Raw genomic sequence first — 23294 nt, forward strand, 5'->3', positions numbered from 1 at the left:
TTCTGCTGAATGATAATTAATTAAGCAAACTCAGAAGTTCCCAATACTCGTGAGTTATAACTTAGGGTTTTTGTTCTTTTTTCTTCATTTTATTCGAATTACGATTAATTATGCGAATTCCAAAATTCACGATTTTCATGCACTATAACTCACATTTTTTTAGATTTTTGTTCATTTTGAGCAACTAATAATTAATTAAAGCTCCAAAATTCATGCTTTTCTTAGGCTATTATAAATTTTGATTCTAATTTTTTTGTCTATTTTGACCAAATGGCAATTAATTACACGAATTTTAGAATCAGCGATTTCCATAGGCCATGACCCACGATTTTTCTACATTGTCCAAACAATAATTAGTTAAGAGAACTCCAAAATTCACAATTTTCATGGGTTAATCCATAATTTTTGTCCAGTTTTTGTTTATCACCCAAATGGTAATTTACTACGCAAACTACAGAATTCATGACTTTCATGGACTAACTTGGGATTTCGTTCATTTTTGCTTTTTTTTTTCTCTACCAAATAAAAATTAATAATACATACTTCAAAATTCACGATTTTATGAGTTATAAACTACAGTTTGTGTCTATTTTTGTTCGCTTCGATCCAAGGATAAATTTTTATCCAACGATTCTTTATTGCCAGGCTTAATGATATCTATTTTATTTTTGGACTTTATTAAGTTGCTCGATATTTCTTTCTAGAGACTACTCACAAATGGGTATTTTTTGTTAATACACCCCCTCAAATTTTTCATATTTGTATATAAATCAATCTATTTGCTAATTTTCACATGAATTCACTCGGATTGTATAAACTACCTCTCCCTCTTTCCGTTAGAGAATACTTGTTGGTTATGCAGCTTAAAGACATATTAAAAAATAAAGAAGATATTATTGATTTGGGTCCATATTTCAATCCAGAAAACAACCATCAATCTAAAAGGATATGTTAGAGCATAAAATTACAGCCCCAAGTTCATGGCTTTTCACGCCACTTCAAATTATATTTACTTATTTAGTCTCGGATACTGTTAAATCTCTCACGCTTTTCACTTTCAAGGTAAAAAATATACATATATCTCAATTGTCCACCTCAATGTATACAATCGAAACCTCTTCTTTCCTTCCTTCTTCAGGAGGAGCCTGTGGATACGTTGTACAGCCATGGCTGTGGCGTCTCAATGGCAGCGCTAAGCACTGCACTCTTCAACGACGATCTCAGCTGCGCTACGTGCTTCGAGATAAAATGCTACGAAGGATCCGAAGTGGTGCCTTAAAAGGAAACCATCAATCTTTAATATTACTGCTACTAACTTTTGCCCACTGAACTAGGTACGCACTGCCATGGGATAATGGCGGGTGGTGTAACCCGCCAAGGCCACATTTTGACCTCGCTATGCCTTTGTTTCTTAAGATTGCAGGAGTATTGAGCAGGCATTGTCCCCGTCCCTTATCAAAGACTAGCATTTTATTCACTACAAAATGGAGAGATAGACTAGCAGTGAGACTCATGCTATCAGTCGAATTAGGTGGTTCTCAGTTCTCACTACCTCTGTATCTTAGTAGCTCGTCAGCTCATATATCTCCATAAAAATATATCATACCCTGACACACATGTATCATTGGTGTCAAATATCCTACTTTGCTTCGGTCACACGCGCAAGTAAATATTGGGTTGCTTAGCACATTAACAGTTTTGCCCTCGCTTGCTTAACGGGTTCCGTCTTTTTCCTATTACAGGGTACCATGCAGGAAATCAGGTGGGATCCGATTCACAATCAAGGGGGTTCATGTTGAGATCGGGTGTAGATCAAACCTCGATTTAGGCGAGGTTGAACGACGCAGGCGAGCTCACGATCATCAGGCGAGTTCGAGTTTCCCTTGCAGGCGAGCTCGAGCGGGCGATCAGTTTGAGGCGAATTGGCGAGGTCGTGGCTGGCGACTTCTCTGGCAGGCGAAGTTGGGGGCGGAATTGGTCTACAGGCGAGATCCAGTCTCGTCCGCAGGCGAGATTGAACGCCCGCTTGGCTGGCGACAGCCTGGGGGTTAAAGAAGAGGGAAATAAAATAGAAGAGGGGTGATTTAAGAGGGGCATTTAACAAGTAGGGGAATCTTACTATAGCTACAATAACGATTGTATTTATTGAGGAATCTCAAGTTTGAAATTCGCTCTTAAATTGTAATTTCTTGTTGAGATTAATAAGAAATTTATTGTGTGACTCCCGAGGACGTAGGCAGTTGCCGAACCTCGTTAAATCTTGGTGTACTTTCTTTATACCGCGTTTATGTTGCATTAGGGGTTTCGGCGTAAATTCCTAACAGTTCAAATACTTCAACCTGACCCTCATCGCCAACATCACCAGCACTGGGGATATCATCAAAAGCCTACATCCAGAGGTGGAGCCATATGCAACTTGCCCTGGGCAGCTGCCCAGGGCAAGAATGTGAAAAAATATATAGACCCCTGTAGGCTGTCTAAAAATCACAATAGATAGCTTATTCAAACAAGCTCCGACAACGGAGGTCACAATCAGACGACTTCCCAATCACTGCATCCACAACTCCACAATTGCCACAAACGCGACCTCACTTCTGAGATGATTGATCTTGATGGCTGTGACAACAGCATGGCTAATATCATAGCAACTATTAGAGATGCTGATGAGCAGTGTGATGATTTCAGAAATAAAAGGTTGGACTCAGTTGGTGAGTTGCTTGGTAGAGAGCTATGGGCAAATATTCGTCTTCAAGACACTATGGATGTTGATTCCCGTCTAGCTTCAACAACGAAAGCTACAATCAAATAGCTTTCGGGTCGGTGATCGAAAGCGGCAAATAGAGGACTTTTCACATAGATCTAGAAGGGTTACAATTCAACGACACTTCCGACAACTGATGAAAACTCTATTCAGCAGTCTTCACAATCTGCAGTGAAAGTTACAATCTGACGGCTTTCACACTCCACAACAGCTAAAGCTAGGATTACTGAACGACGGTCCTTGCAACGCATTACAGAAGAAGTTACAAATCAACTAACTCCTTCTGAAACGCGGATGTCATCCCCGCGTCACCAAGTTGGAAATGAAGGCGACCCTCGCGTCGTCAATGCACAAGCCAAACGTTAGCGACCCTCGCGTTCAATGGTGTTCAACCAACAGCGACCCTCGCGTCGTCAATGCACAAGCCAAACGTGAGCGACCCTCGCGTTCAATGGTGTTCAACCAACAGCGACCCTCGCGTCGACAATGCACAAGCCAAACGTGAGCGACCCTCGCGTTCAAAGGTGTTCAACCAACAGCGACCCTCGCGTCATCAAGGCACAAACCAAACGCGAGCGACCCTCGCGTTCAATGGTGTTCAACCAACAGCGACCCTCGCGTCGACAATGCACAAGCCAAACGTGAGCGACCCTCGCGTTCAATGGTGTTCAGCTAACACCCAACTTCGCGTCTCAATTCAAAGAACACGAAGTTGAGGTTCTGAACGCCAGATTGGGCGTTTGACTCACTCAAACATGAGTCGAACGGTTCCAAAACCGTTTTTCCCACGTCCTGAGGGATTTTCGCCCACATAGGAGCGGATATAGGAGTCAGTTACAATCTCCTATCCCCCTATAAAAGCTCAACAAACCCAACGGAGTAAAGGGTTGGATCATCAGAATCTAAACCAGACGAGTTGGTTAAAGGGGCTGGCTCTTTAAAAACTAAGGGGTGAGTGGTTGGATTTTGGACATCTGAACCGCACAGGTTGGATTCTCAGGATCTCAACCACTCAGGCTTGGAGATTCAGCAGCAACGAAATCCTTAGAGATAGGATTTTTGAATCAAACTCAGAAGATCCTTAGTTTAATTGTTGTGGATAGACCCCCTTAGTTTAATTGTTGTGGATAGACCCCCTTAGTTTAATTGGTGCAAAATGTTTAATACATGCGCATCTTTGAGGTAGTGGCGTAGCCAACATCGGCCTCCTCTACTTCCTCTTGTTCGACACAATCCCTTTATTTTTTGCCAAATAATCCTTACTACGCCACTGCCTACATCATAGGTTCAAGAACCAAGTGGTTGCCAATGTCTTGTAACTGGGGCAAAATGGCAAATCCAATGCGGTCCTTGTTGGCCAGAGTCGCTCCTTTAGGGTGACCGGAAATGACCGGAGAACTTCCTCTTCGAGGAACATTTTTGCAGTCAACTGGGAGGTTGGGCAGACATTGCCGGTAAAAACTTCAGGTTTAAGGATGGAGAATGGATTAGTTATTTATGGATTAGAGGCTGGAGAGTATAAGATAAAGCGATTGAATGGCCCGCAGTTGCTTAGTATACATGATAGTTATCATTAATTTTTGTTGTAACTGTAATTGGATATTGATAAAATATTAAGTGAAGATTTCGTACAATTAGTGTTGCAAAAGGTCAAGCTCTCCAATTTCTCACAAATATTGACAGTTCATAATCTCGGACTGGGGCCCTAAAATGCCTTTATAATTTACTACCCAAGATCTTAGCCTGATGTGTCAACTGCTTTGACTGTTTTTGAACAGATTTCTGGTTGTACCAAATAGAGTACAATTATAATTGTAACTTCTAATTTATGAAAGAAAGATAATAATCCAAACAACTGGTTAATAATGATCATAGGGCCTGTAGATTTCATTAGGTTTCAAATCATAATGATTGTCAACATGCAGCAAGAACCAATCAAGAGTAAAGCTGTAACAGCGGATGCAGATGAGCATTACATTATTACATAAATATATCTCTATCATAGTCCTTCGTTCTCCTACATGGGATTATCATAATCATAATCAACCATCATATATAATGCATTCATTTTCATACACATCACTAGGAGGTTTATATATAACTGATAATATTGTGTACTTAATATAAAATGTATGCAATATTTCTTACCTAACTGAGCTGCCGCTTCCTGCGTTTAGAAGCTTTACGAGTTTTCACCTGCTTCAGTAAATGCTCGATAACCTCCTTCAAACTTGCTTTCCTATTCTCCTTGAAGTTCCAAAGTTCTGAACATGCATACCCCCCACTTGGATTGTGCTCAAGTACCTCGAGCAAGCTCATTGCCACAGCATTATACACATCCTCACCCCAATCATTTCTTAGGGACTTCAAGTTTTCATCATCATCCTTTATTATTTCCTAAAACTCAAAAAATAATATTTGAAAATTTAATCAGAGATACGAAGGTTAAAAATAACTTTGATGTTCCAACTGAATGATTGCGTACTTGGGGCTTTCCATCAATGGTCACAATTTTAAATGGGTGCCATCTTGAATCTTTGATTTTCTCCTGCCACAAGGAGCATAGTTCAGCAGCTTTAGTATCTGCTTCACCATTTGTAAACCTTTGGAGGCAAGCATCCCGAAATGGCTTTACGTTAAGTTCTCCAATTCTCTTGAGCCAAACTGAAGAACGGTGGTGGCAATATAAGTCTTCCAAACCCTGTGGTGAAATGTTTTTTAGTAACCAGGACAAGATGTCAGAACTTATTGGTTAGAGAAAATAGATACAAAATATACATGATGTAAGAGGAAGGACTAAAAGACAAAACAGACTGTTGTAAGTTTCTGAATTAAGGTGTCACATTGCTCTGAATCAGTTCTCTGCGCTTTCACTACTTAGAATCATGAACCTGTGTAATCCGGATAACAACGCGAAAGAAAAAGAACAAATTGCATTGCTTGCCTTTATCAATGCTTTACGAGCGTCCTGAAGCTCAGAGTTACTGGCGCGCTCTTTGCGAATGAGGGCGTTCACAGTTTCTTGATGATATGACTCGGCAGTATCATGCTGATCCAAATCATCAGCACCTATGATCTGGTGGGATTTTACTTTCGTTGTCCCTTTGACCTGATAATGGAAGCTCCACAAAAAGTGTAACTTCTCAGTAATAAATATAATAATCAAGGAGAATTTAGCTGCTAAATTTCAGCCTGACTTCCCAAACATATTTGGCATGCATACTGCAGACAAATTACATTAATATGTATAATCCACACTAGCTAAATTGCACGTGCATAATGCACGTGAGAAAAAATACAAACTGTAGCCACCTACTTTGAAGAAAATTAGCGCAAACCATTTTAGGTATAATATCAACACGTGGGTGATATTATACCGCGACTGGGTGAGCCCCCCCACGATCACAATTCTCCACCTCGTACATCATTTGATAATCCTCAAATTTTGGACGAACAACCCCCACGAACTTAACCAGAGAGATCCACGCCAGAACCAGGCCAAACCAGCTGCGTCACTATACCGCGACTGCCTACGTACCCTCCACCGGGATCAAGCTAACCGTAGTTCTGTAAATATTCTCCAACATAGTCTCCATCGCACCTCCATCACCGCCCCGAAGGGCCATGCCCTTTTGGGCATATCAACACGGGCTGATATGAAGCAAGTCCAAGCAATGCTTAAACTTGCTACCTGTGACCACCTTGGTTAACATGTCCGCGGGATTCTCATTCGTATGCACCTTCATGAGAGAAATATCGCTTTCCTCTATGACATCCCGTACAAAATGATACCTGACGTCGATATGCTTGGTACGAGCATGGTGCGCCAGAACCAGGCCAAACCAGCTGCGTCACTATACCGCGACTGCCTACGTACCCTCCACCGGGATCAAGCTAACCGTAGTTCTGTAAATATTCTCCAACATAGTCTCCATCGCACCTCCATCACCGCCCCGAAGGGCCATGCCCTTTTGGGCATATCAACACGGGCTGATATGAAGCAAGTCCAAGCAATGCTTAAACTTACTACCTGTGACCACCTTGGTTAACATGTCCGCGGGATTCTCATTCGTATGCACCTTCATGAGAGAAATATCGCTTTCCTCTATGACATCCCGTACAAAATGATACCTGACGTCGATATGCTTGGTACGAGCATGGTGAACTTGATTCTTCGCCAAATGAATTGCACTTTGACTGTCGCACCACAAATTCACGCTCTCCTGCTCGATCCCTAAATCGTCTAGAAGACCCCACAGCCACAATGCTTCCTTCACTCCCTCTGCCATAGCCATGTACTCGGCCTCTGTTGTAGAAAGTGCCACTGTAGCCTGTAACATCGATCGCCAACTAACTGGAGCTTCATGTATTCTGAATACATAACCAGTAGTAGATCGTCGTCTATCTAGATCGCCTGCGTAATCTGAGTCCACATACCCGTCGATCTGACATGTATCTCCACCAAAACACAGACCCGTATCCGCGGTACATTTCAAGTACCTCAAGACCCATTTCACTGCTTCCCAGTGCGTCTTTCCCGGATTCGCCATGAATCTGCTGACCACACTAATCGCCTGTGAAATATCTGGGCGTGTACACACCATGGCGTACATCAAACTGCCAACTGCACTAGCATAAGGAGCACGTTCCATGTGTACTTTATCTTCCGCTGTAGTGGGAGATTATTTACCAGAAAGCCTGAAGTGTGGAGCCAATGGGGTCACCACCGACTTTGCACTTTGCATCCCGAACCTCGCGATCACGCGCTCTATGTAGCCCTTTTGACTCAAGAACAATCGCCGATTCGCCCGCTCTCTTCTAATCTCCATACCCAGTATTTTTCTAGCAGCGCCCATGTCCTTCATCTCGAACTCATTGCTAAGTTGAGATTTCAGCTTATCTATCTCCACCTTGTTTTTCGATGCAATAAGCATGTCATCCACATACAACAGGAGATAGATATAATCACCTACACGAAGCTTCCGAATGTAAACTCAACAATCGTAATCGCTTCGAGAAAATCCATGCTCCATGCTTTAGCATGAAGGAGTCAAATCACTTGTACCACTGCCGAGGAGATTGCTTCAGTCCATAGAGTGACTTCCTCAAGAGACATACGTGATGCTCCTTATCCTTAACCTTGTAGCCCTCAGGTTGATGCATGTAGATCTCTTCATCCAAGTCTCCGTGCAAGAAGACCGTTTTGACGTCGAGTTGTTCCAGCTCAAGATCACCATGAGCAACAATGCTCAATAGCACCCGAATAGAGGTGTGTTTCACCACCGGAGAAAATATCTCATTGTAATCCACACCCTCTCTTTGTGCAAACCCCTTAGCCACTAGCCTCGCCTTGTACCTCGTACCACCGAGCTCTGAAGAATCTTCCTTTCTCTTATACACCCACTTACAACCAATAGCTTTTCTTCCTACGGGCAATGGGACCACCTCCCACGTTTGGTTCTTCCGGAGAGATTCCATCTCCTCCTCCATCGCAGCCAACCAACTCTCACTATCCTCTCGAATAGCTTCCTTGAAGGAGACCGGCTCATCTTCCTCCACCGAAAGTGCGTATTCAACCAAATTAACATGCCCATAGTGCTTCAGGGGTTGATCAGCCCCCAGCTTCTGTACCTGCTTGTATACTCGCCTTGGCCTAGTGGAAGCCAAGCTATCATCGAGCTGCTGTTGTTGTAGTGCATGTGTATTCTCCTGCTGAACCTCCTCCTGCTCAAGCTCATCATCTACCTGATTTCCCACTTGAACACGACTAGAACCTGGTTGGTCTTTCGGTTCTATCTCAATAACCTGGGACTCGGGAGTCCCGACAGTATCAACACCACCATCTTTGGGCATCCTAGCAATCATGGACTTCTCATCAAAGGTAACGTCCCTGCTGATCACGAACTTCGAATCTTCTGTACACCAAAGGCGGTAGCCTTTTACGCCCTTTGCATACCCCAAGAAAATTGCCTTCTTGGCCCTCGCGTCAAGCTTTCCCTCGTTGACGTGATAATAGGCGGTACATCCGAAAATTCTGAGCCTCTCATAATCTGCATGTTCCCCTGCCCTTCTGATCACAGAACTCCTTGAAGGCACCATCTGTGTACTCTGTACCGTTGTCAGATCTCAGTGTCTTCAATTTCTTACCCGTCCTGTTCTCAACCATCGCCTTCCACTTCTTGAATGTCTCAAATACCTCATTCTTATGCTTCAGGAAATAAACCCAAGCATATCTTGAATGATCATCTATGAATGAGACAAAATATCTGGAACCACCCTTGGAAGTTGTCGAAACCGGACCCCAAACATCCGTGTGCACATAATCTAGTATCCCTTTGCTCTTGTGCTTGCTCCTCAGAAATTGAACCATGTGCGCCTTTCCATACACACAGTCCTCACAAAAATCCATGCAAGGCTTCTTCAGATTCTTCAGCAAACCCTCTTTACCAAGCAGATCCAGACCCTTCTCTGACATGTGCCCAAGCCGCCTATGCCATAACCGTGTGTGCTCACATGGGTCTCCACCACTTCCTTCAGCTCCAACTGCTGCATCTCCCGTCACCGTCGTACCCGAGAGAGTATATAGATTACCGTGACGAACACCCTTCATCACTGTTAAGGAACCCCGAACAACCCTCTTCACTCCGTTCTCTGTTACAATCTTGCAACCCCCGGAGTCCAAAGCACCGACTGAGATGAGATTCTTCCGCAAGCCGGGAACGTGTCGTACGTCCGTCAGGGTTTGAACCACTCCATCATGCATCTTGATTTTGATATTACCTAGCCACACCGTTTTACAAGCATGGTTGTTCCCCATCAATACGGTTCCACCATCAATGCTCCTGTAGGTAGTAAACCACTTCCTGTTTGGACACATGTGGTAAGAGCAGCCAGAATCAAGAATCCACTTTCCGGAAGTATCCTCGCCATCCGTGACGACATAGCATTCCTTATCGCTCCCATCCTCTGAAGCGTAGCTCGCCTCTTCCTTGCCTTCTCGTCTTTCAGTCTTGTTGTTGTTGTTCTTCCCACCTACTCTCTTGTTTGGACAGTCGACCTTGAAATGTCCAACTTCACCGTATTTGAAACACGCTCGTCCCGCAAGGGGTCTCGATTTAGATCTAGACTTCTCTCCCTTGCCTTTTCCTCGCTCATTGCCTCTTCCTCTGGCAAACAGCCCTTGCGCTTGTTCTTTGTTACCACCAGTGGCCATATCACTAGTTGTAATTTTTCAAAGATCATCCGCTAGAAGTGCCGTTCTAGTGTCATCCATCGATAAATTTTCACCCACAAGCATCAGTGTTTACACTAGGTTCTCATAAGACTTCGGCAGAGATAGAAGTAGTAGAAGCGCCTGATCCTCGTCTTCCACTGTCACCTCAATGTCTTTCAAGTCCGATATGATCCTATCGAACTTATTGATGTACTCCCGGATTGACGAGCCCTCCTCCATCTTGCAAGTATACAATTTGGATTTTAAATAGATCCGGTTCGTTAGACTCTTCGTCATGAAGGTACTTTCCAACTTCAACCACACGCCCGCAGCCGTTTCCTCCCCGTCCACCAAGAAAGCTACATCCATTTCAAGGCAAAGGATAATCGACGCCCGTGCTTCCAGATCCAGCTCCTCCCAATCCTCATCAGACATATTTTTATGCTTCTCTCTTCCAACCAAAGCTTTGTGTAATTTTTGCGAAATCAGCGAATTTTTCATCTGCATCCTCCAATAGGAAAAATCATTTTTCCCATTGAATTTTTTAATCTCGTATTTTCCAATTTTATTTGTTTTACTTGTAGAAGCCATTTACCGCTTGTATTATGTCAATCTGCTTCTCTCAGGAATTTTTAACAATTACTTATGTTTTACCACACAATATTCAACCACCACCTCAGATCAGAAAATTTACCACCTCCAGTCTGAATAAGGGGCTCTGATACCAATTGTTAGGGCGGAGTCCCGCCCACCGCCGCGGAAACGATATCACCTGAGAGATAGCCCTGTCTTTTGTTGTCACAAAAGCACAAGTCAACCTCTATATTCTTGTTTCTCAAAGGAAACGAGAATAGATAGTGAAATTCTTATTTCTCAAAGAAAACAAGAATCGAAAGTGATATATTTCATCAAAGTGAAATATACACTCTTCCTCTCATCAGCTCTAAGATCGAATATTGAGGGAACCTACAAGCTATGACAACTCACAGATAAAACAAATACAAACACGAAATTTTTACGTGGTTCGGCAAACTAGCCTACGTCCACGGGAGGGGGGTTTCACATAGAGGAAAAATACCAAACTTATACAAATTCTCTCTTCCTCTCTTTCTTTTCTCTCAAAAATACTCAACTTGAGATTTTTCTCACACCAACTCAACTCACAACCAACTCTATTTATAGAAAATGAAGGGGGAGGGAACTCAGGTAATTGGCGGGCACACAAGGCGGGAAACGAAGACAGCGGGAAAGCTCCCGCGCTCGGGAGCTGGCAGCGGGAAAAATTCCCGCGCACGTGGGTGAGCCCCCCCCCACGATCATAAAAACTTATCATTCAATTGCTCATGTTACTTTTATATAACTCTTCCACAATCGACCTCATTATTATTTAATTTTTATAATTCAAATTTTAGTAGTATTATTTAATTTTTATAATTCAAAATTTAGTATAATAGAAGTATTTTAGTGTTTTAGCTAATGAGTTCTCAATCAAGGTTAATGAACTAAGCTAATGAGACCACTACCTTCTCCTATCTCCTATTATCCTCAATCCAAATAGGCCTATAGCTAAATAAAAGTAAAGCTTATAAAAATTGTGTATACGTACGCATGTATACAGACATGCACACACACACACATATTGAGGAACTGAGTATGAGCTAAAAGCCCATTTTGCATAATGGAATTCCAATCCAGCACCATGTGATCCCCACATGGATGAAACTAGCAAGGGGCTTACATGGCATAAACTTGTTAGTATTTTGCAAAATGAGTTGTCAGTTCATAATATATTTCTCTATATTTATAAAATTTTCTAAGACCTGGCTTTAGACTAAGTTATTCTCTTATCAATAGATCTCCACTACGATTTTCTTCGCGCTAAATATGATGCAACTTAACCTCCAACCCATGATGTATCAGCGTTTAATGTCATTTAAGAGGCCTCCATCAAGAGAAGACTCTATCATCTTCTCTTACACTACCTTAATAACAACTATCAAATCATATTCCACATCTAGTATTCAACACCCTATACAAGTTTTGTAGAAAGTTTTCCAAAATGTGTGCTAAGTTTCAAACCACATATATATTATAGTATATATTTTTATAACAAAAATACATTGTAGCCATGTGATTAAAATCTTTTTTGAATAAATTATAGGTAGAAACTTGGATGTGGATTCAGAATAGGGTTCAGGTTGGGGTCATGATTTAAGCAAATCGGGCTGAGATACTATGATAATGCAATTTGTGCTTGTAGATGCACTTAGGTTTAGGTTGACTGTTTCATGAATTTGTTATTTTACAGTCCCTAATATTCAAGATGTTATTTATAGTTTGGTTGTAAATTTTAATTGTTTGTTGAATTGTTTGTAAAAGCTTTTGTGTGTGTGCGCGTGTTAGGGAGAGCATTTAGTGAGGGATGGATATGGACAAAATGCTTGTTCTTTTGAAATTACCAAATTTCCCCAAAGAAACCAAGACTTTCCTCAAAAAATAAACTATGGTTGGAGGAAATTTTCCCCATTCCTTCACTTTTAGCTATCCTCACTTTTATCTCTATAAAGTAGTATGGATAAGATTGTCTTGGCCGCATGAACCAGCAAGGAATATGATAAGAATTTCAAGCATCCTGAATGAATGCTGGAGTAAATTTTTTACTTCAGACAGCATATTAGAGCAGATTCCTCGATTTGTCAAATCCTTGTAGTATCCAAAGCTTTCTCATCTTGTGCATATAATTTTTTGGTGATCATTACATTCAAATATAAATATAACATTTAAATATTATTGATATTGGCTTGAATTTGGCCAAATGGTCGGGACCCATTTTGTTTTGAAAGGGAGAACACAAAATTTGACTTCTGGGGGTCAATAATGAGGAAATCTTATATTCATTAAATGATGAGATTTTCTCTTTGGCAGAAGCAACAATCGCTTTCAAACGGAGAGTCGTTTTCAACAATTGCGGTTGATTTGAGCCGAAGAAAATGATAGAGGGAGGTCGTTGTCAAGAGGTCGCCCTCACTTCTCTTCTCCTGCGGGATTCTCACAATCTCTCACTCTCTCTTAAAAAACACTCTTAGTGTGTGTTTACAACTAGAGACAGAGAGCTACACAAAAGGGAGTTCTCTCAAATTTTGTATGTGCGTTGTATTGAGACATTAAATATAGTGAAACTCCTCTCTTGTCGTGGACGTAGAACAATTTGATCGAACCACGTAAATTCTTGTGTGCTTGTGTTTCTTGTTATTTTCTGTTTGGAGTTTTTATTTTGATATTCTTGTTCAAATCGCTACGGAATTATCTCAACAAACTGGTATCAGAGCTTCTCGGTTCTAGGATAGTTTTTAATCATCCACAATGGCTTCTGTGAAGTTCTTGGTGTCGATCTTCGATAGCCAGAACAATTTCGGCATATGGAGGATAAAGATGAAGGCTTTGTTGCGACGTGAAGACACAGAAGCTATCGATGGGAAATACCCAGAAGACATGACTAGTGTCGAGATCGAAGAGATGAACGAAAAGGCTCACAGCGTCTTGTAATTGCACTATCAGACAATGTGCTTCGTAAAGTTGCCGATGAGAAAACGGCAGCGGGGTTGTGGTCAAAGCTCGAAAGTCTCTACTTAAAGAAATCTCTTACTACGAGATTATACATGAAGCAGCGGCTATACACATTGAAGATGAAGGAAGGTACACCCATTCAGGAACACCTTGATGAATTTAATAAAATTATCATGGATACGAAAAACTTAGATCTAAAGCTTGATGATGAAGACCAGACTCTCATTGTGTTGTGTTCCTTGCCTGACTCTTATGAAAACTTTGTCAACTCTATGTTGTATAGAAGAGAATCCATAAGTCATGAGGATGTGAAGGCCTCTTTGAATTCTGCTAAGTTAAGAACAAAGTTGAATGTGTGAGGTACCGATAGGCAGACTGATGGTCTGCTAGCCAGAGGTAGAACGAAGACCAGAGAGGGTGATAAAGGGCAACCCAGAAATCGTTCAAAGTCCAGGTCAGCCCAAAACAAGAAACATATGGAGTGTTTCTATTGTCACAAGAAAGGACATTACAGGTCAGAATGCTATACTCTAAAGAAGAAAGACAACCAACGTGGTGAAACCTCAGATTCAGCTAATACAAAAAAGGCTGATATTGTCGTTGCTGAGACAATTCTTGCAGTTTGTCCCTTGGATGGCCGTTCCGATAGAGAATGGATCTTGGATACAGGTGCGTCTTATCATATGTGTCCAAATAAAGATTGGTTCACTACTTACAGATCTATAAGTGCCAGATTAGTTTTGATGGGCAACAATGCAGTTTGCAAGACAGTTGGCATTGGTACAGTTCGCATCCAGTATCACAATGGGATAGTGAGAACTTTATCAGATGTGAGACACATCCCGGACTTAAAGAAAAATCTAATTTCTTTGAGTTTTTTGGATTCTATTGGGTGTTCTTACACTGGTGGAGGTGGAGCTCTTAGAGTTACTAAGGGTTCATTGGTTGTGATGAAATATAGTAAAGTGAACAGTCTTTATGTTCTCCAAGGCAGTACGGTGATAGGCTCTGCAGGTGTGCCCTCTGATGCTGATAGGGACACTACTCAGTTGTGGCACATGTGCTTAGACCACATGAGTAAGAAGGGGATGACTATTTTGAGTAAACGTGATTTACTCTGTGGTGACCATACATCATCACTTGATTTCTGTGAGCATTGTGTGTTTGGGAAGCAAACTCGGGTCAGCTTCTCGACTGCCTCGCATACGACGAAGGGCATTCTTGACTATATCCATTCAAATTTGTGGGGACCTGCTCAGGTTACATTCAAAGGTGGTTCTCTCTATTTTCTGATGTTTATTGATGATTTTTCAGGAAAGTTTGAGTTTACTTTCTCAGGCGCAAAAGCGAGGTGTTCGAAACTTTCAAGAAGTGAAAAGTACTTGTTAAAAATCAAACTGAAAAGAAGATTAAACGTCTCCAAACAGATAATGGCCTAAAGTTTTGTAGTGGTGAGTTCAATCAGTTCTGCTCAAATTTTAGGATCGTACAACATCGCACGATCAGGCAAACTCCTCAGCAAAACAGGGTGGCAGGATACATGAATAGAACGTTGACAAAGAGAGCTAGGTGTATGCTCTCAAACTCTGGGTTGGATAAAGACTTCTAGGCTGAAGCTGTTAACACAGCTTGTTACTTGATGAACCGGTCTCATTCTACCACATTGAACACAAGACTCCAAATGTGGTATGCTCAGGTAAACCAAATGACTATTCAAATTTAAAGGTATTTGGATGTCCCGCTTATTATCATGTTAGAGAGGATAAGCTTGAGCCTAGAGCTAAGAAATACATATTTATTGGTTATGCTGATGGCGTTAAAGGCTATCGTTTGTGGAGTCTTGAACCTGATTCTCCTAAATTCATTATTAGTAGAGATGTTACTTTTAATGAAAGATATATGCTTGATCATGGGAAGGTTTCTGTTGAGTCTACAGGAAATATAGAGAAGATCATGGATAAGGTGGAGCTTCAGGTGGAGCTCGAGGGAGAGACTTCTAAAAAATCGTCTATAAAAATTGCTCCTACAGTTGTAAAAGAACAACATGATTCAGGCTCAGATGATGATGATTGAGACTGAAGAACCTTATTCCATAGCCACTGGCAGAGAGAGGAGACAGATCAGACCTCCTCAAAGATTTGCACATGTTGAATTAGTGGTGTATGCTCTCACGACAGTTGAAGAGGTGTATTCAAGAGCCATCAAACTTTACTGAAGCTATCTCATGAGGAGAATCTGGACGTTGGGCCACGGCTATGACAGAAGAACTCGAGTCACTTTACAAGAATCAGACTTGGGATTTAGTGCAATTATCTAAGGGGAAAAGGGCAATTGGATGCAAGTAGATTTTCAAGAAGAAAGAAGGGATCCCAGGGGTTAAAGATGCTAGATTCAAAGCACGAATGGTAGCTAAGGGTTATAGACAAAAGAAGTGAATTAACTATGATGAAGTGTTTTCTCCGGTTGTGAAGCATATCTCCATACGTGTATCGTTTGTCATGGTTGCTCTATTTGATCTGGAGCTTGAACAGCTTGATGTGCAGACTGTATTTTTGCATGGCGAACTTAAGGAGACTATCTACATGTCTTAGCTAGAGGGATACTTCGTAGAAGGTAAAGAAGATCAAGTTTGCAGATTGAAGAAATTTTTGTATGGCCTAAAGCAATCTCCCAGCCAGTGGTACAAGAGGTTTGATAATTTTATGCTTAGTCATGGGTACTCAATAAGTACTTATGATAGTTGTGTGTACTACATGCATCTAGGAGATGATCTTTTATTTATCTTCTATTATATGTCGATGACATGCTTATTGTTGCTAAGAACATATCGCAAATTCTTATTTTGAAGAAACAACTCAGTGATGAGTTTGAGATAAAAGATCTTTGTGCAGCAAAGAAGATATTAGGTATGAAGATCAGGAGGGACAGGAAAGCTGGAACATTATATCTCTCACAGAAGAGTTATATTAAAAAGGTGCTTGAACGCTTTTGGATGAAGAGGACCAAACCCGTTACGACTCCTTTGGCTCCTCACTTTAGGCTCTCGGCTTCAGATTCACCTACAAATGAGAATAAGAAGAAGGAGATATCCCGAGTTTCATACTCTAATGCAGTGGGTAGCATTATGTATGCTATGATTTGCACTCGTCCACACATTGCCCATGTAGTCAGTGTAGTGAGCAGATACATGGCTTAACCAGGGAAAACATACTGGGAAGCAGTGAAGTGGATCCTTCGGTATCTCAGGGGTACCTCAGATTTGGGTTTAGTTTTTGATAACAGTACTTTGGGAACCTCAGTTGTAGGTTTTGTGAATTCTGACTATGCAAGTGATCTCGATAAAAGGAGATCTTTGACTAGTTATCTTTTTACTCTTTCTAGCTCAGCTATTAGTTGGAGATTAACTCTACAGTCGACGGTTACTTTGTCTACTATAGAGGCAGAATACATGGCGGCAGCAGAAACGGTAAAAGAAGCCATTTGGTTGAGAAATCTCGTAAGGGAGCTTGGACTTCAGTAGGAGGCTAGTTCATGTATTTTGCTAAGCAAAAACTCAGCACATCATGAGAGGACAAAGCATATTGATGTCAGATATCATTTCATTCGTGAGGTAACTGCTGAAAGCAGCACATCATGAGAGGACAAAGCATATTGATGTCAGATATCATTTCATTCGTGAGGTAACTGCTGAAATAAACATCACGATGAAGAAGATTGGTATTGCAGACAACCCAGCTGACACGTTGACCAAACCGATCCCGGTCTTCAAGTTCAAACATTGCTTGGATTTGGAAGGCATTCACACCTGTTAGATGGCCCCGTGTTGGGGCAATGTGTGCAAGAGGGGTTGAGGTTCACTGGTTCTATTATGAAGTGAACTCTCACGTAAGCTTAGACATGTGTTCATGATGAATATTCAACTTCTTGATGTTTGAAAATTCAATCCAAGGTGGAGATTGTTGATATTGGCTTGAATTTGGCCAAATGGCTAGAGCCCATTTTGTTTTGAAAGGGAGAACACAAAATTTGACTTCGGGGGGTCAATAATGAGGAAATCTTATATTCACTAAATGATGAGATTTTCTCTTTGGCAGAAGCAACAATCGCTTTCAAGCAGAGAGTCATTTTCAACAATTGCGGCTGATTTGAGCCGAAGAAAATGATAGAGAGAGGTCGTTGTCAAGAGGTCGCCCTCACTTCTTTTCTCCTGTGAGATTCTTGCAATCTCTCACTCTCTCTTAAAAAAAACTCTCAGTGTGTATTTACAACTAGAGACAGAGAGCTACACAAAAGGGAGTTCTCTCAAATTTTGTATGTGCATTGTATTGAGACATTGAATATAGTAAAACTCCTCTCTTGCCGTGGACGTAGATCAATTTGATTGAACAACGTAAATTCTTGTGTCATTGTGTTTCTTGTTATTTTCTGTTTGGAGTTTTCATTTTGATATTCTTGATCAAACCGCTACGGAATCATCTCAACAAATATTAACTTGCACATACCTCTTCTATTTTATTTTCTGCTTCCATTGGCTCAAAGTCGAGCTGCACCTGAATCCTTTCAGCTTCTTCCTTTTGGTGCTCAAGTTCTTTTCTCAGAGATTCTAATTCCAACTTTAACTTTTCCTTCTGAAGAGAATAGTGATGTACAATGGACAGCATCTTTCTCATTTCTGAAAAAGAAAGAATATAATACAGTATGACTATTACATTTATGATTTGTCATTTACAGTATGACTATTACATTTATGATTTGTCATTTTACGGATAAAAAGGCACTTCATAACTGAACGACATTCAAGCCAACATTTGCAGCTGATCCAAGAAAATGGCATTAGATTGAACATTCAGCACATAGTTATGCCTAATCGTCAAGAAAAATTGGTAGCTCCTTTTAACAGTTTATAGAAATAAATGGAGAATTCAATATCAGGATATAAAAAGGATAGCAATATATATCTGCAGGCGTGTGCTATCTTAAGATGTAGATTAAAATCCTATTATGCAACAACTTGATCAATCATCCTTTGGCAGGTTGACCCTACATGCAGCACTGTCAGTTTTGCTAAAATATATGGTTCTGCGGCTAAGAAAACAGACTGAAGGTTTTTGTTTACTCTTATGTGCTTAAGAAAACTATTTAAGAGCCTATATATGGGCTTTGGTGTGAGTTGACAATTGAAACTTTAGTTGTGATTTGTTTATCAATTATTATACAGTGTGGATATACGTATATATAATAAAGACTACTACTATATTGTTTACATTGAAAATTCCTGTAAACTAACTTAATCTTCCACAAATATGCAGGACAATCATTGGGATGGATTCTTTTAACAAACAATATCAGAAGTACAAAATACAAACCAAGTGCTGTAAATTTGAATATATGGCAGATGTTAAATTTGTCATATGTTGACCTTAAATTAGCAAACCATATTAAGCTGATATAATTCAACTATGTAGTGAACATTAAGCTATGTGGCAAACATGCACACCAGATAAGACATTAGCAAGTAGGAAAAAGTCAAAGAGTAATTTCAAATGGCGAATTGCACCAGGCAATCAGTAAGAATAGAATTTGTAGATGGAAAAATGAATGCAGATTCAAATCTATTCAAGATAATAGTTCTGCTCCAACGAAGAAATTTTGTGGGAATTTATCTTTTGACAACACCATTTCCAGTACTACTTCAGCCAAATAAAAATTCTGAATAAAGCTTCGATAACATTTATTTTAGTTGGTGCAAATGGTGGACAGAAAAATAAAACACTAAGTAAGGAAATAATTCAAATGAAACACTAAGGAAAAATAACATTCACTTCCAGTACTTGGACAATAGTAAGGAAATAATTCAAATGAAACACTAAGAAAATAATTGTTTGTTTCAGCAGAATAATTCAAATGAAACACTAAGAACGTAATTGATTGCTTCAGCTGACAAATATGAACTATTCAGCCATAAAAGCAAACATTGCACTGAAGTTTCTATATGATATTGAAATTTCAGCTGTAACAATTTGACATATAAATTTCTGTTACTAGTTCCTACCTATTAAATGCATATACTCTATGTAGGCATGACTTGGCTTACAGTACATAGCCATTTTAAATAAAATATTTCAATCTTTGGATTATCTTATAGGTCATATGTAATCAAAATTTTCGGAAATGACCCTTGTGAGTTCTCCTAGTTGCACATGGGTTACTTCTCCGTTAGATGAGATGAAAATATGTGCATCAAAAAGGTAGCATTAGCTAGCTGCTTGGCCAATTTACCTCCACCTTGTTAGCTTAGAGCGCACCGAACTACGATGGTGATGAAAAGCTTCAGATGACAAGTTATGAACCATGATAGTTGATAGTGAAATGAATACCTTGAATATCATAATAAATGAATTTTTTGGCCATCATATCTAAGGAAAATGCAAGAACATGTGGTCTTATGCTTTTGCAGAGTTGTAATTTAATAGAAAAGCAAAATCTATTGTTCATGAAGAATGAAAAAGTATCAATAGTAGAAGAATAACCTTCAACATATGCTCCATGCAGCTTACCTTTTTCTTCCATTGCCTGTGCATGAGCGGAGTTAACCCCATTATACTTATGCTTAAGTTCTATGAGTTGTTTATTCTTCACATCAACTTCATGGACTAGCCTCAGAACAAGTTTGTTCAGTTTGCATATTTCTTCACCAGCCATGAAACAACCTGTGTTCACAGGTAAAGTTACTGGGAACACTGCAAACAATTTGAAGAAATAGGTTCAGGTAGCTTCAAATAGGTATAATACTTCTTAAAAACAGAATTTGCTTAACTCATAAACCAGCAAATCATCAAAGAGCAAAACCAGAATTGAAATTAGTTCACTCCAATGTATCAGAAATATTAAAAGATAAGTTGAATTGCATTATATATTGTCTATTTATATCATTATATGTCAGGATAAGGGTTAAATATATGTGTCATCAGCAAGTGTTACATTCTTCTTCATCCCCACCACCACGCGCACACGCAAATCATCCACTTGCATGGACACACGTACATGCACAGGCACAGGCAAAGATATATCTCAATAAAATACAAGTACCTACAGATAGGGAACAGTAAGTTGAATACAAGGAGATGGGTGAAAAGAGAGACAGAAGATCAGATTTATATGTCCTGTTTCCAGACTCAACCAAAGATATACCCCACTAGAACCCCAAAGTATGTATTGGCAACCATTTTGGAGCCCTCCAAACACCTGTTTCTCAACATAAACCATTTGACTTTAAGATTCTGGTACATTAGACTACACACAAAGTAAATCTTTTTTTTTTGGGGTGGGTGGGGGTGGTGGTGGGGGGGTGGTGGGGGTGGGTGGGGTGGGTTGGGGGTGGGTGGGGAGGGGGGGTAAATTTCGCAAGCCTTTGCCCATTTTCAGGATAAGTACCCTTAACTTTAACAATATCACAAAAACCGCATAAGTTTGGCCAATCAGATAACACCCCTAAACTTAAAAATATCACAAAACCTCCCTTTAACACAGCTAGATTTGATTGTGCATGTAAAAATAATGTGCGTGAAAATGATCAAACTGCTCCTGATAAAAATAGCACTTTCGTGCCCTTTTAATCATTATAAAGGTAATTCACATAAAAAACGCTTCAGTTAGAGTTAGGGATTAGATTAATTTAATTAAATTTAATACTTATAGTGTTAATTTCAAAAAAACATTTTAGTCTTTTCACTACTTCAATAACACTTCAGTTTTGTTTGGTGTGGTGGTGGGGGTGTGTGGGGGGGGGGGGGGGGGTCTGAAACACCGCCAAACTCTAGGATTTTAACTCATTTTGAAAGTTTAGGGGGGTTATCTCAAAATAGGCCAAACTTAAAGGGCGTTCAGTGACACTTCTAAAGTTAAAGCTAAGGGGGTTATCTCAAATCCAAACCTACTGGGGGTTTTGTGAAATTTATACTTCTTTTTTTAATTTCAATAGCTCAATCCCTAAATCAACGTTGAAAAAAGGGAAAGCATCAAGGGAAACTTTATATCATAAATGTTAGATCTTTCTTTTTCCCCCCTTCAGAACAAACATACATTATCAATAATAATGTTAATAACTATGAATGTGATGCGAAATATCAAAATACACCAAATAATGAGCAAGAATTCGTGAGATCGCACCTTTTTTTTTATATTTGTGTATTTTTCTTTATTTGGATCTAAGCTTAGAGGGGAAAAATATAAATATGAGAGAGAGGAAAGGGAGGAGAAAGGTGGAGGACTGTCCTCAGTAAGAACCCTAAAAAACTTGACACGATCACTCAAAAATTAGACAAACCCTAGAAATATCTGAGCTGATAATGAGAGAAAAAGGATAAATGTAGCATAAAAGGTTCGATCTTTCATATCTTTCCTTCTTTTCTTCAGACTAACTACACATCATCCACAATAATTTTAACAACTATGAATAATATTTGAAAACATCAAAATACACCGAATAATGAGCAAGGACTCATAAGATCGGACAAAATTTTCAGCAAATTCAGGTATTTCCCTTCAATTCGATCAAAAACCAGAGGGGAAATTTTTGAAAAAAAAATAGAGGAGGGGGATTGTACCTGGAAAGCGAGGAGAAAGGGCAGAGGCTTTTCCGCACAAGAAATCCCAGAGAAGTTGACTACTTGATCTTGGAAATTGAGGAAACCCTAGAAAAGATTGAGCTGATATCAATAATAGCAAAATAGAGAAAGGGAAAACAGAGCTACTGTACTTTCAAGAGCATCGAGGGCGGGAATGGCAAGAAGGGAATAATTGATGGAGGAGAGAGAGAGAGAGAAACGATGGGGTTCGTCATTGTTTTGTCGGGATTTGAGCTTTGTTGGGCCGGGTCAGATCCACGAACTGTGAGGCCCAGACCCAGCAACAGAGATATACTTTTGGAAAGCCTTGTATTTTCTTTTTCCTTTTTTTTTCTTTTTTTTGAAAAGTTGGAAAGCCTTGTAATTGAATTACTCATAAGAAATTACTCATGACGTGAGATAATAAAGAAAGCAACAGATACAATAGATTAACTAGTTGCATGTAAAAATTTAATAATAATAATAATAATAATAATAATAACTTGATTACAAAAGTGGATAAGCTAAGTCAAAATCTCATTATTTAATGTCAATTAAATATTGAACAATAACAGCCATAGTCCAAAAGCCAAAGCCTACGAATATCCAAAATATCTCGCGAAATATCCCTCGGTTAGTTCTCGGTTAATCCCAGTGGCGGATCTGTTCTTGTTCAAAGTGGTTCATTTAAATCACCTCAGATTTTGAAATAGTATATATATCATATATGTTAGTTTTTGAACAAATATAATTTGTAGCCTAGTGGTATAAGCATTAGCTTACCTTCAAAGAGGTCAAAGGTTCAAAACCTCTACATCCTCTTTTATGTTTCTAATTTCTCCTATAATCCTTATTTTCTCTTTACTTTTCTACTTTCTCCTATTTTCTCTTTATTATTATTTGTTTATTATTTTTATGTTTTCCTTAGTAGTATTTGAAAAAAAAAATTAGCGTTAATTTCGAACCACCACACGAGAGGTTGTGGATCCGCCACTGGTTAATCCCAATAAACAACAAGTACCTGAACATTTTGATACTACGTAAAGGCATACAACCGAATAGGTTTCGATATCATTTGGCTTGATATTCATCTGTGATAAATGGCTGGGTCTTCTTGACAAAACACCCCGCAACAAAACCTATATTA

The 23294-nt window shown here is 39.8% G+C and overlaps 2 protein-coding genes across 2 annotated transcripts; one reads left to right on the top strand and one right to left on the bottom strand.

Annotated features, from left to right (window-relative positions):
• On the top strand, positions 1099–4749 carry LOC109829582 (expansin-A6-like). Its single transcript, XM_020396652.1, is given in 9 exon segments — positions 1099–1154; positions 1156–1252; positions 1254–1331; positions 1333–1435; positions 1730–1788; positions 2325–2378; positions 4028–4085; positions 4088–4215; positions 4687–4749. Coding segments are annotated over 9 exon segments (696 nt in total).
• LOC109829870 (factor of DNA methylation 5-like) lies at positions 4700–22332 on the bottom strand. The gene is made up of 7 exons (XM_020396942.1): positions 22300–22332; positions 22148–22234; positions 20099–20281; positions 18044–18213; positions 5706–5870; positions 5247–5462; positions 4700–5158 (listed from the first exon to the last, which is right to left on the bottom strand). Exons 3-7 carry the CDS (start codon positions 20241–20243, stop codon positions 4910–4912), a joined length of 945 nt encoding a protein of 314 aa, XP_020252531.1. The 5' UTR covers positions 20244–20281; positions 22148–22234; positions 22300–22332; the 3' UTR covers positions 4700–4909.

This window comes from Asparagus officinalis, chromosome 2 (assembly GCF_001876935.1).
Source record: "Asparagus officinalis chromosome 2, Aspof.V1, whole genome shotgun sequence".
In the NCBI taxonomy this organism is placed as follows: Eukaryota; Viridiplantae; Streptophyta; class Magnoliopsida; order Asparagales; family Asparagaceae; genus Asparagus; species Asparagus officinalis.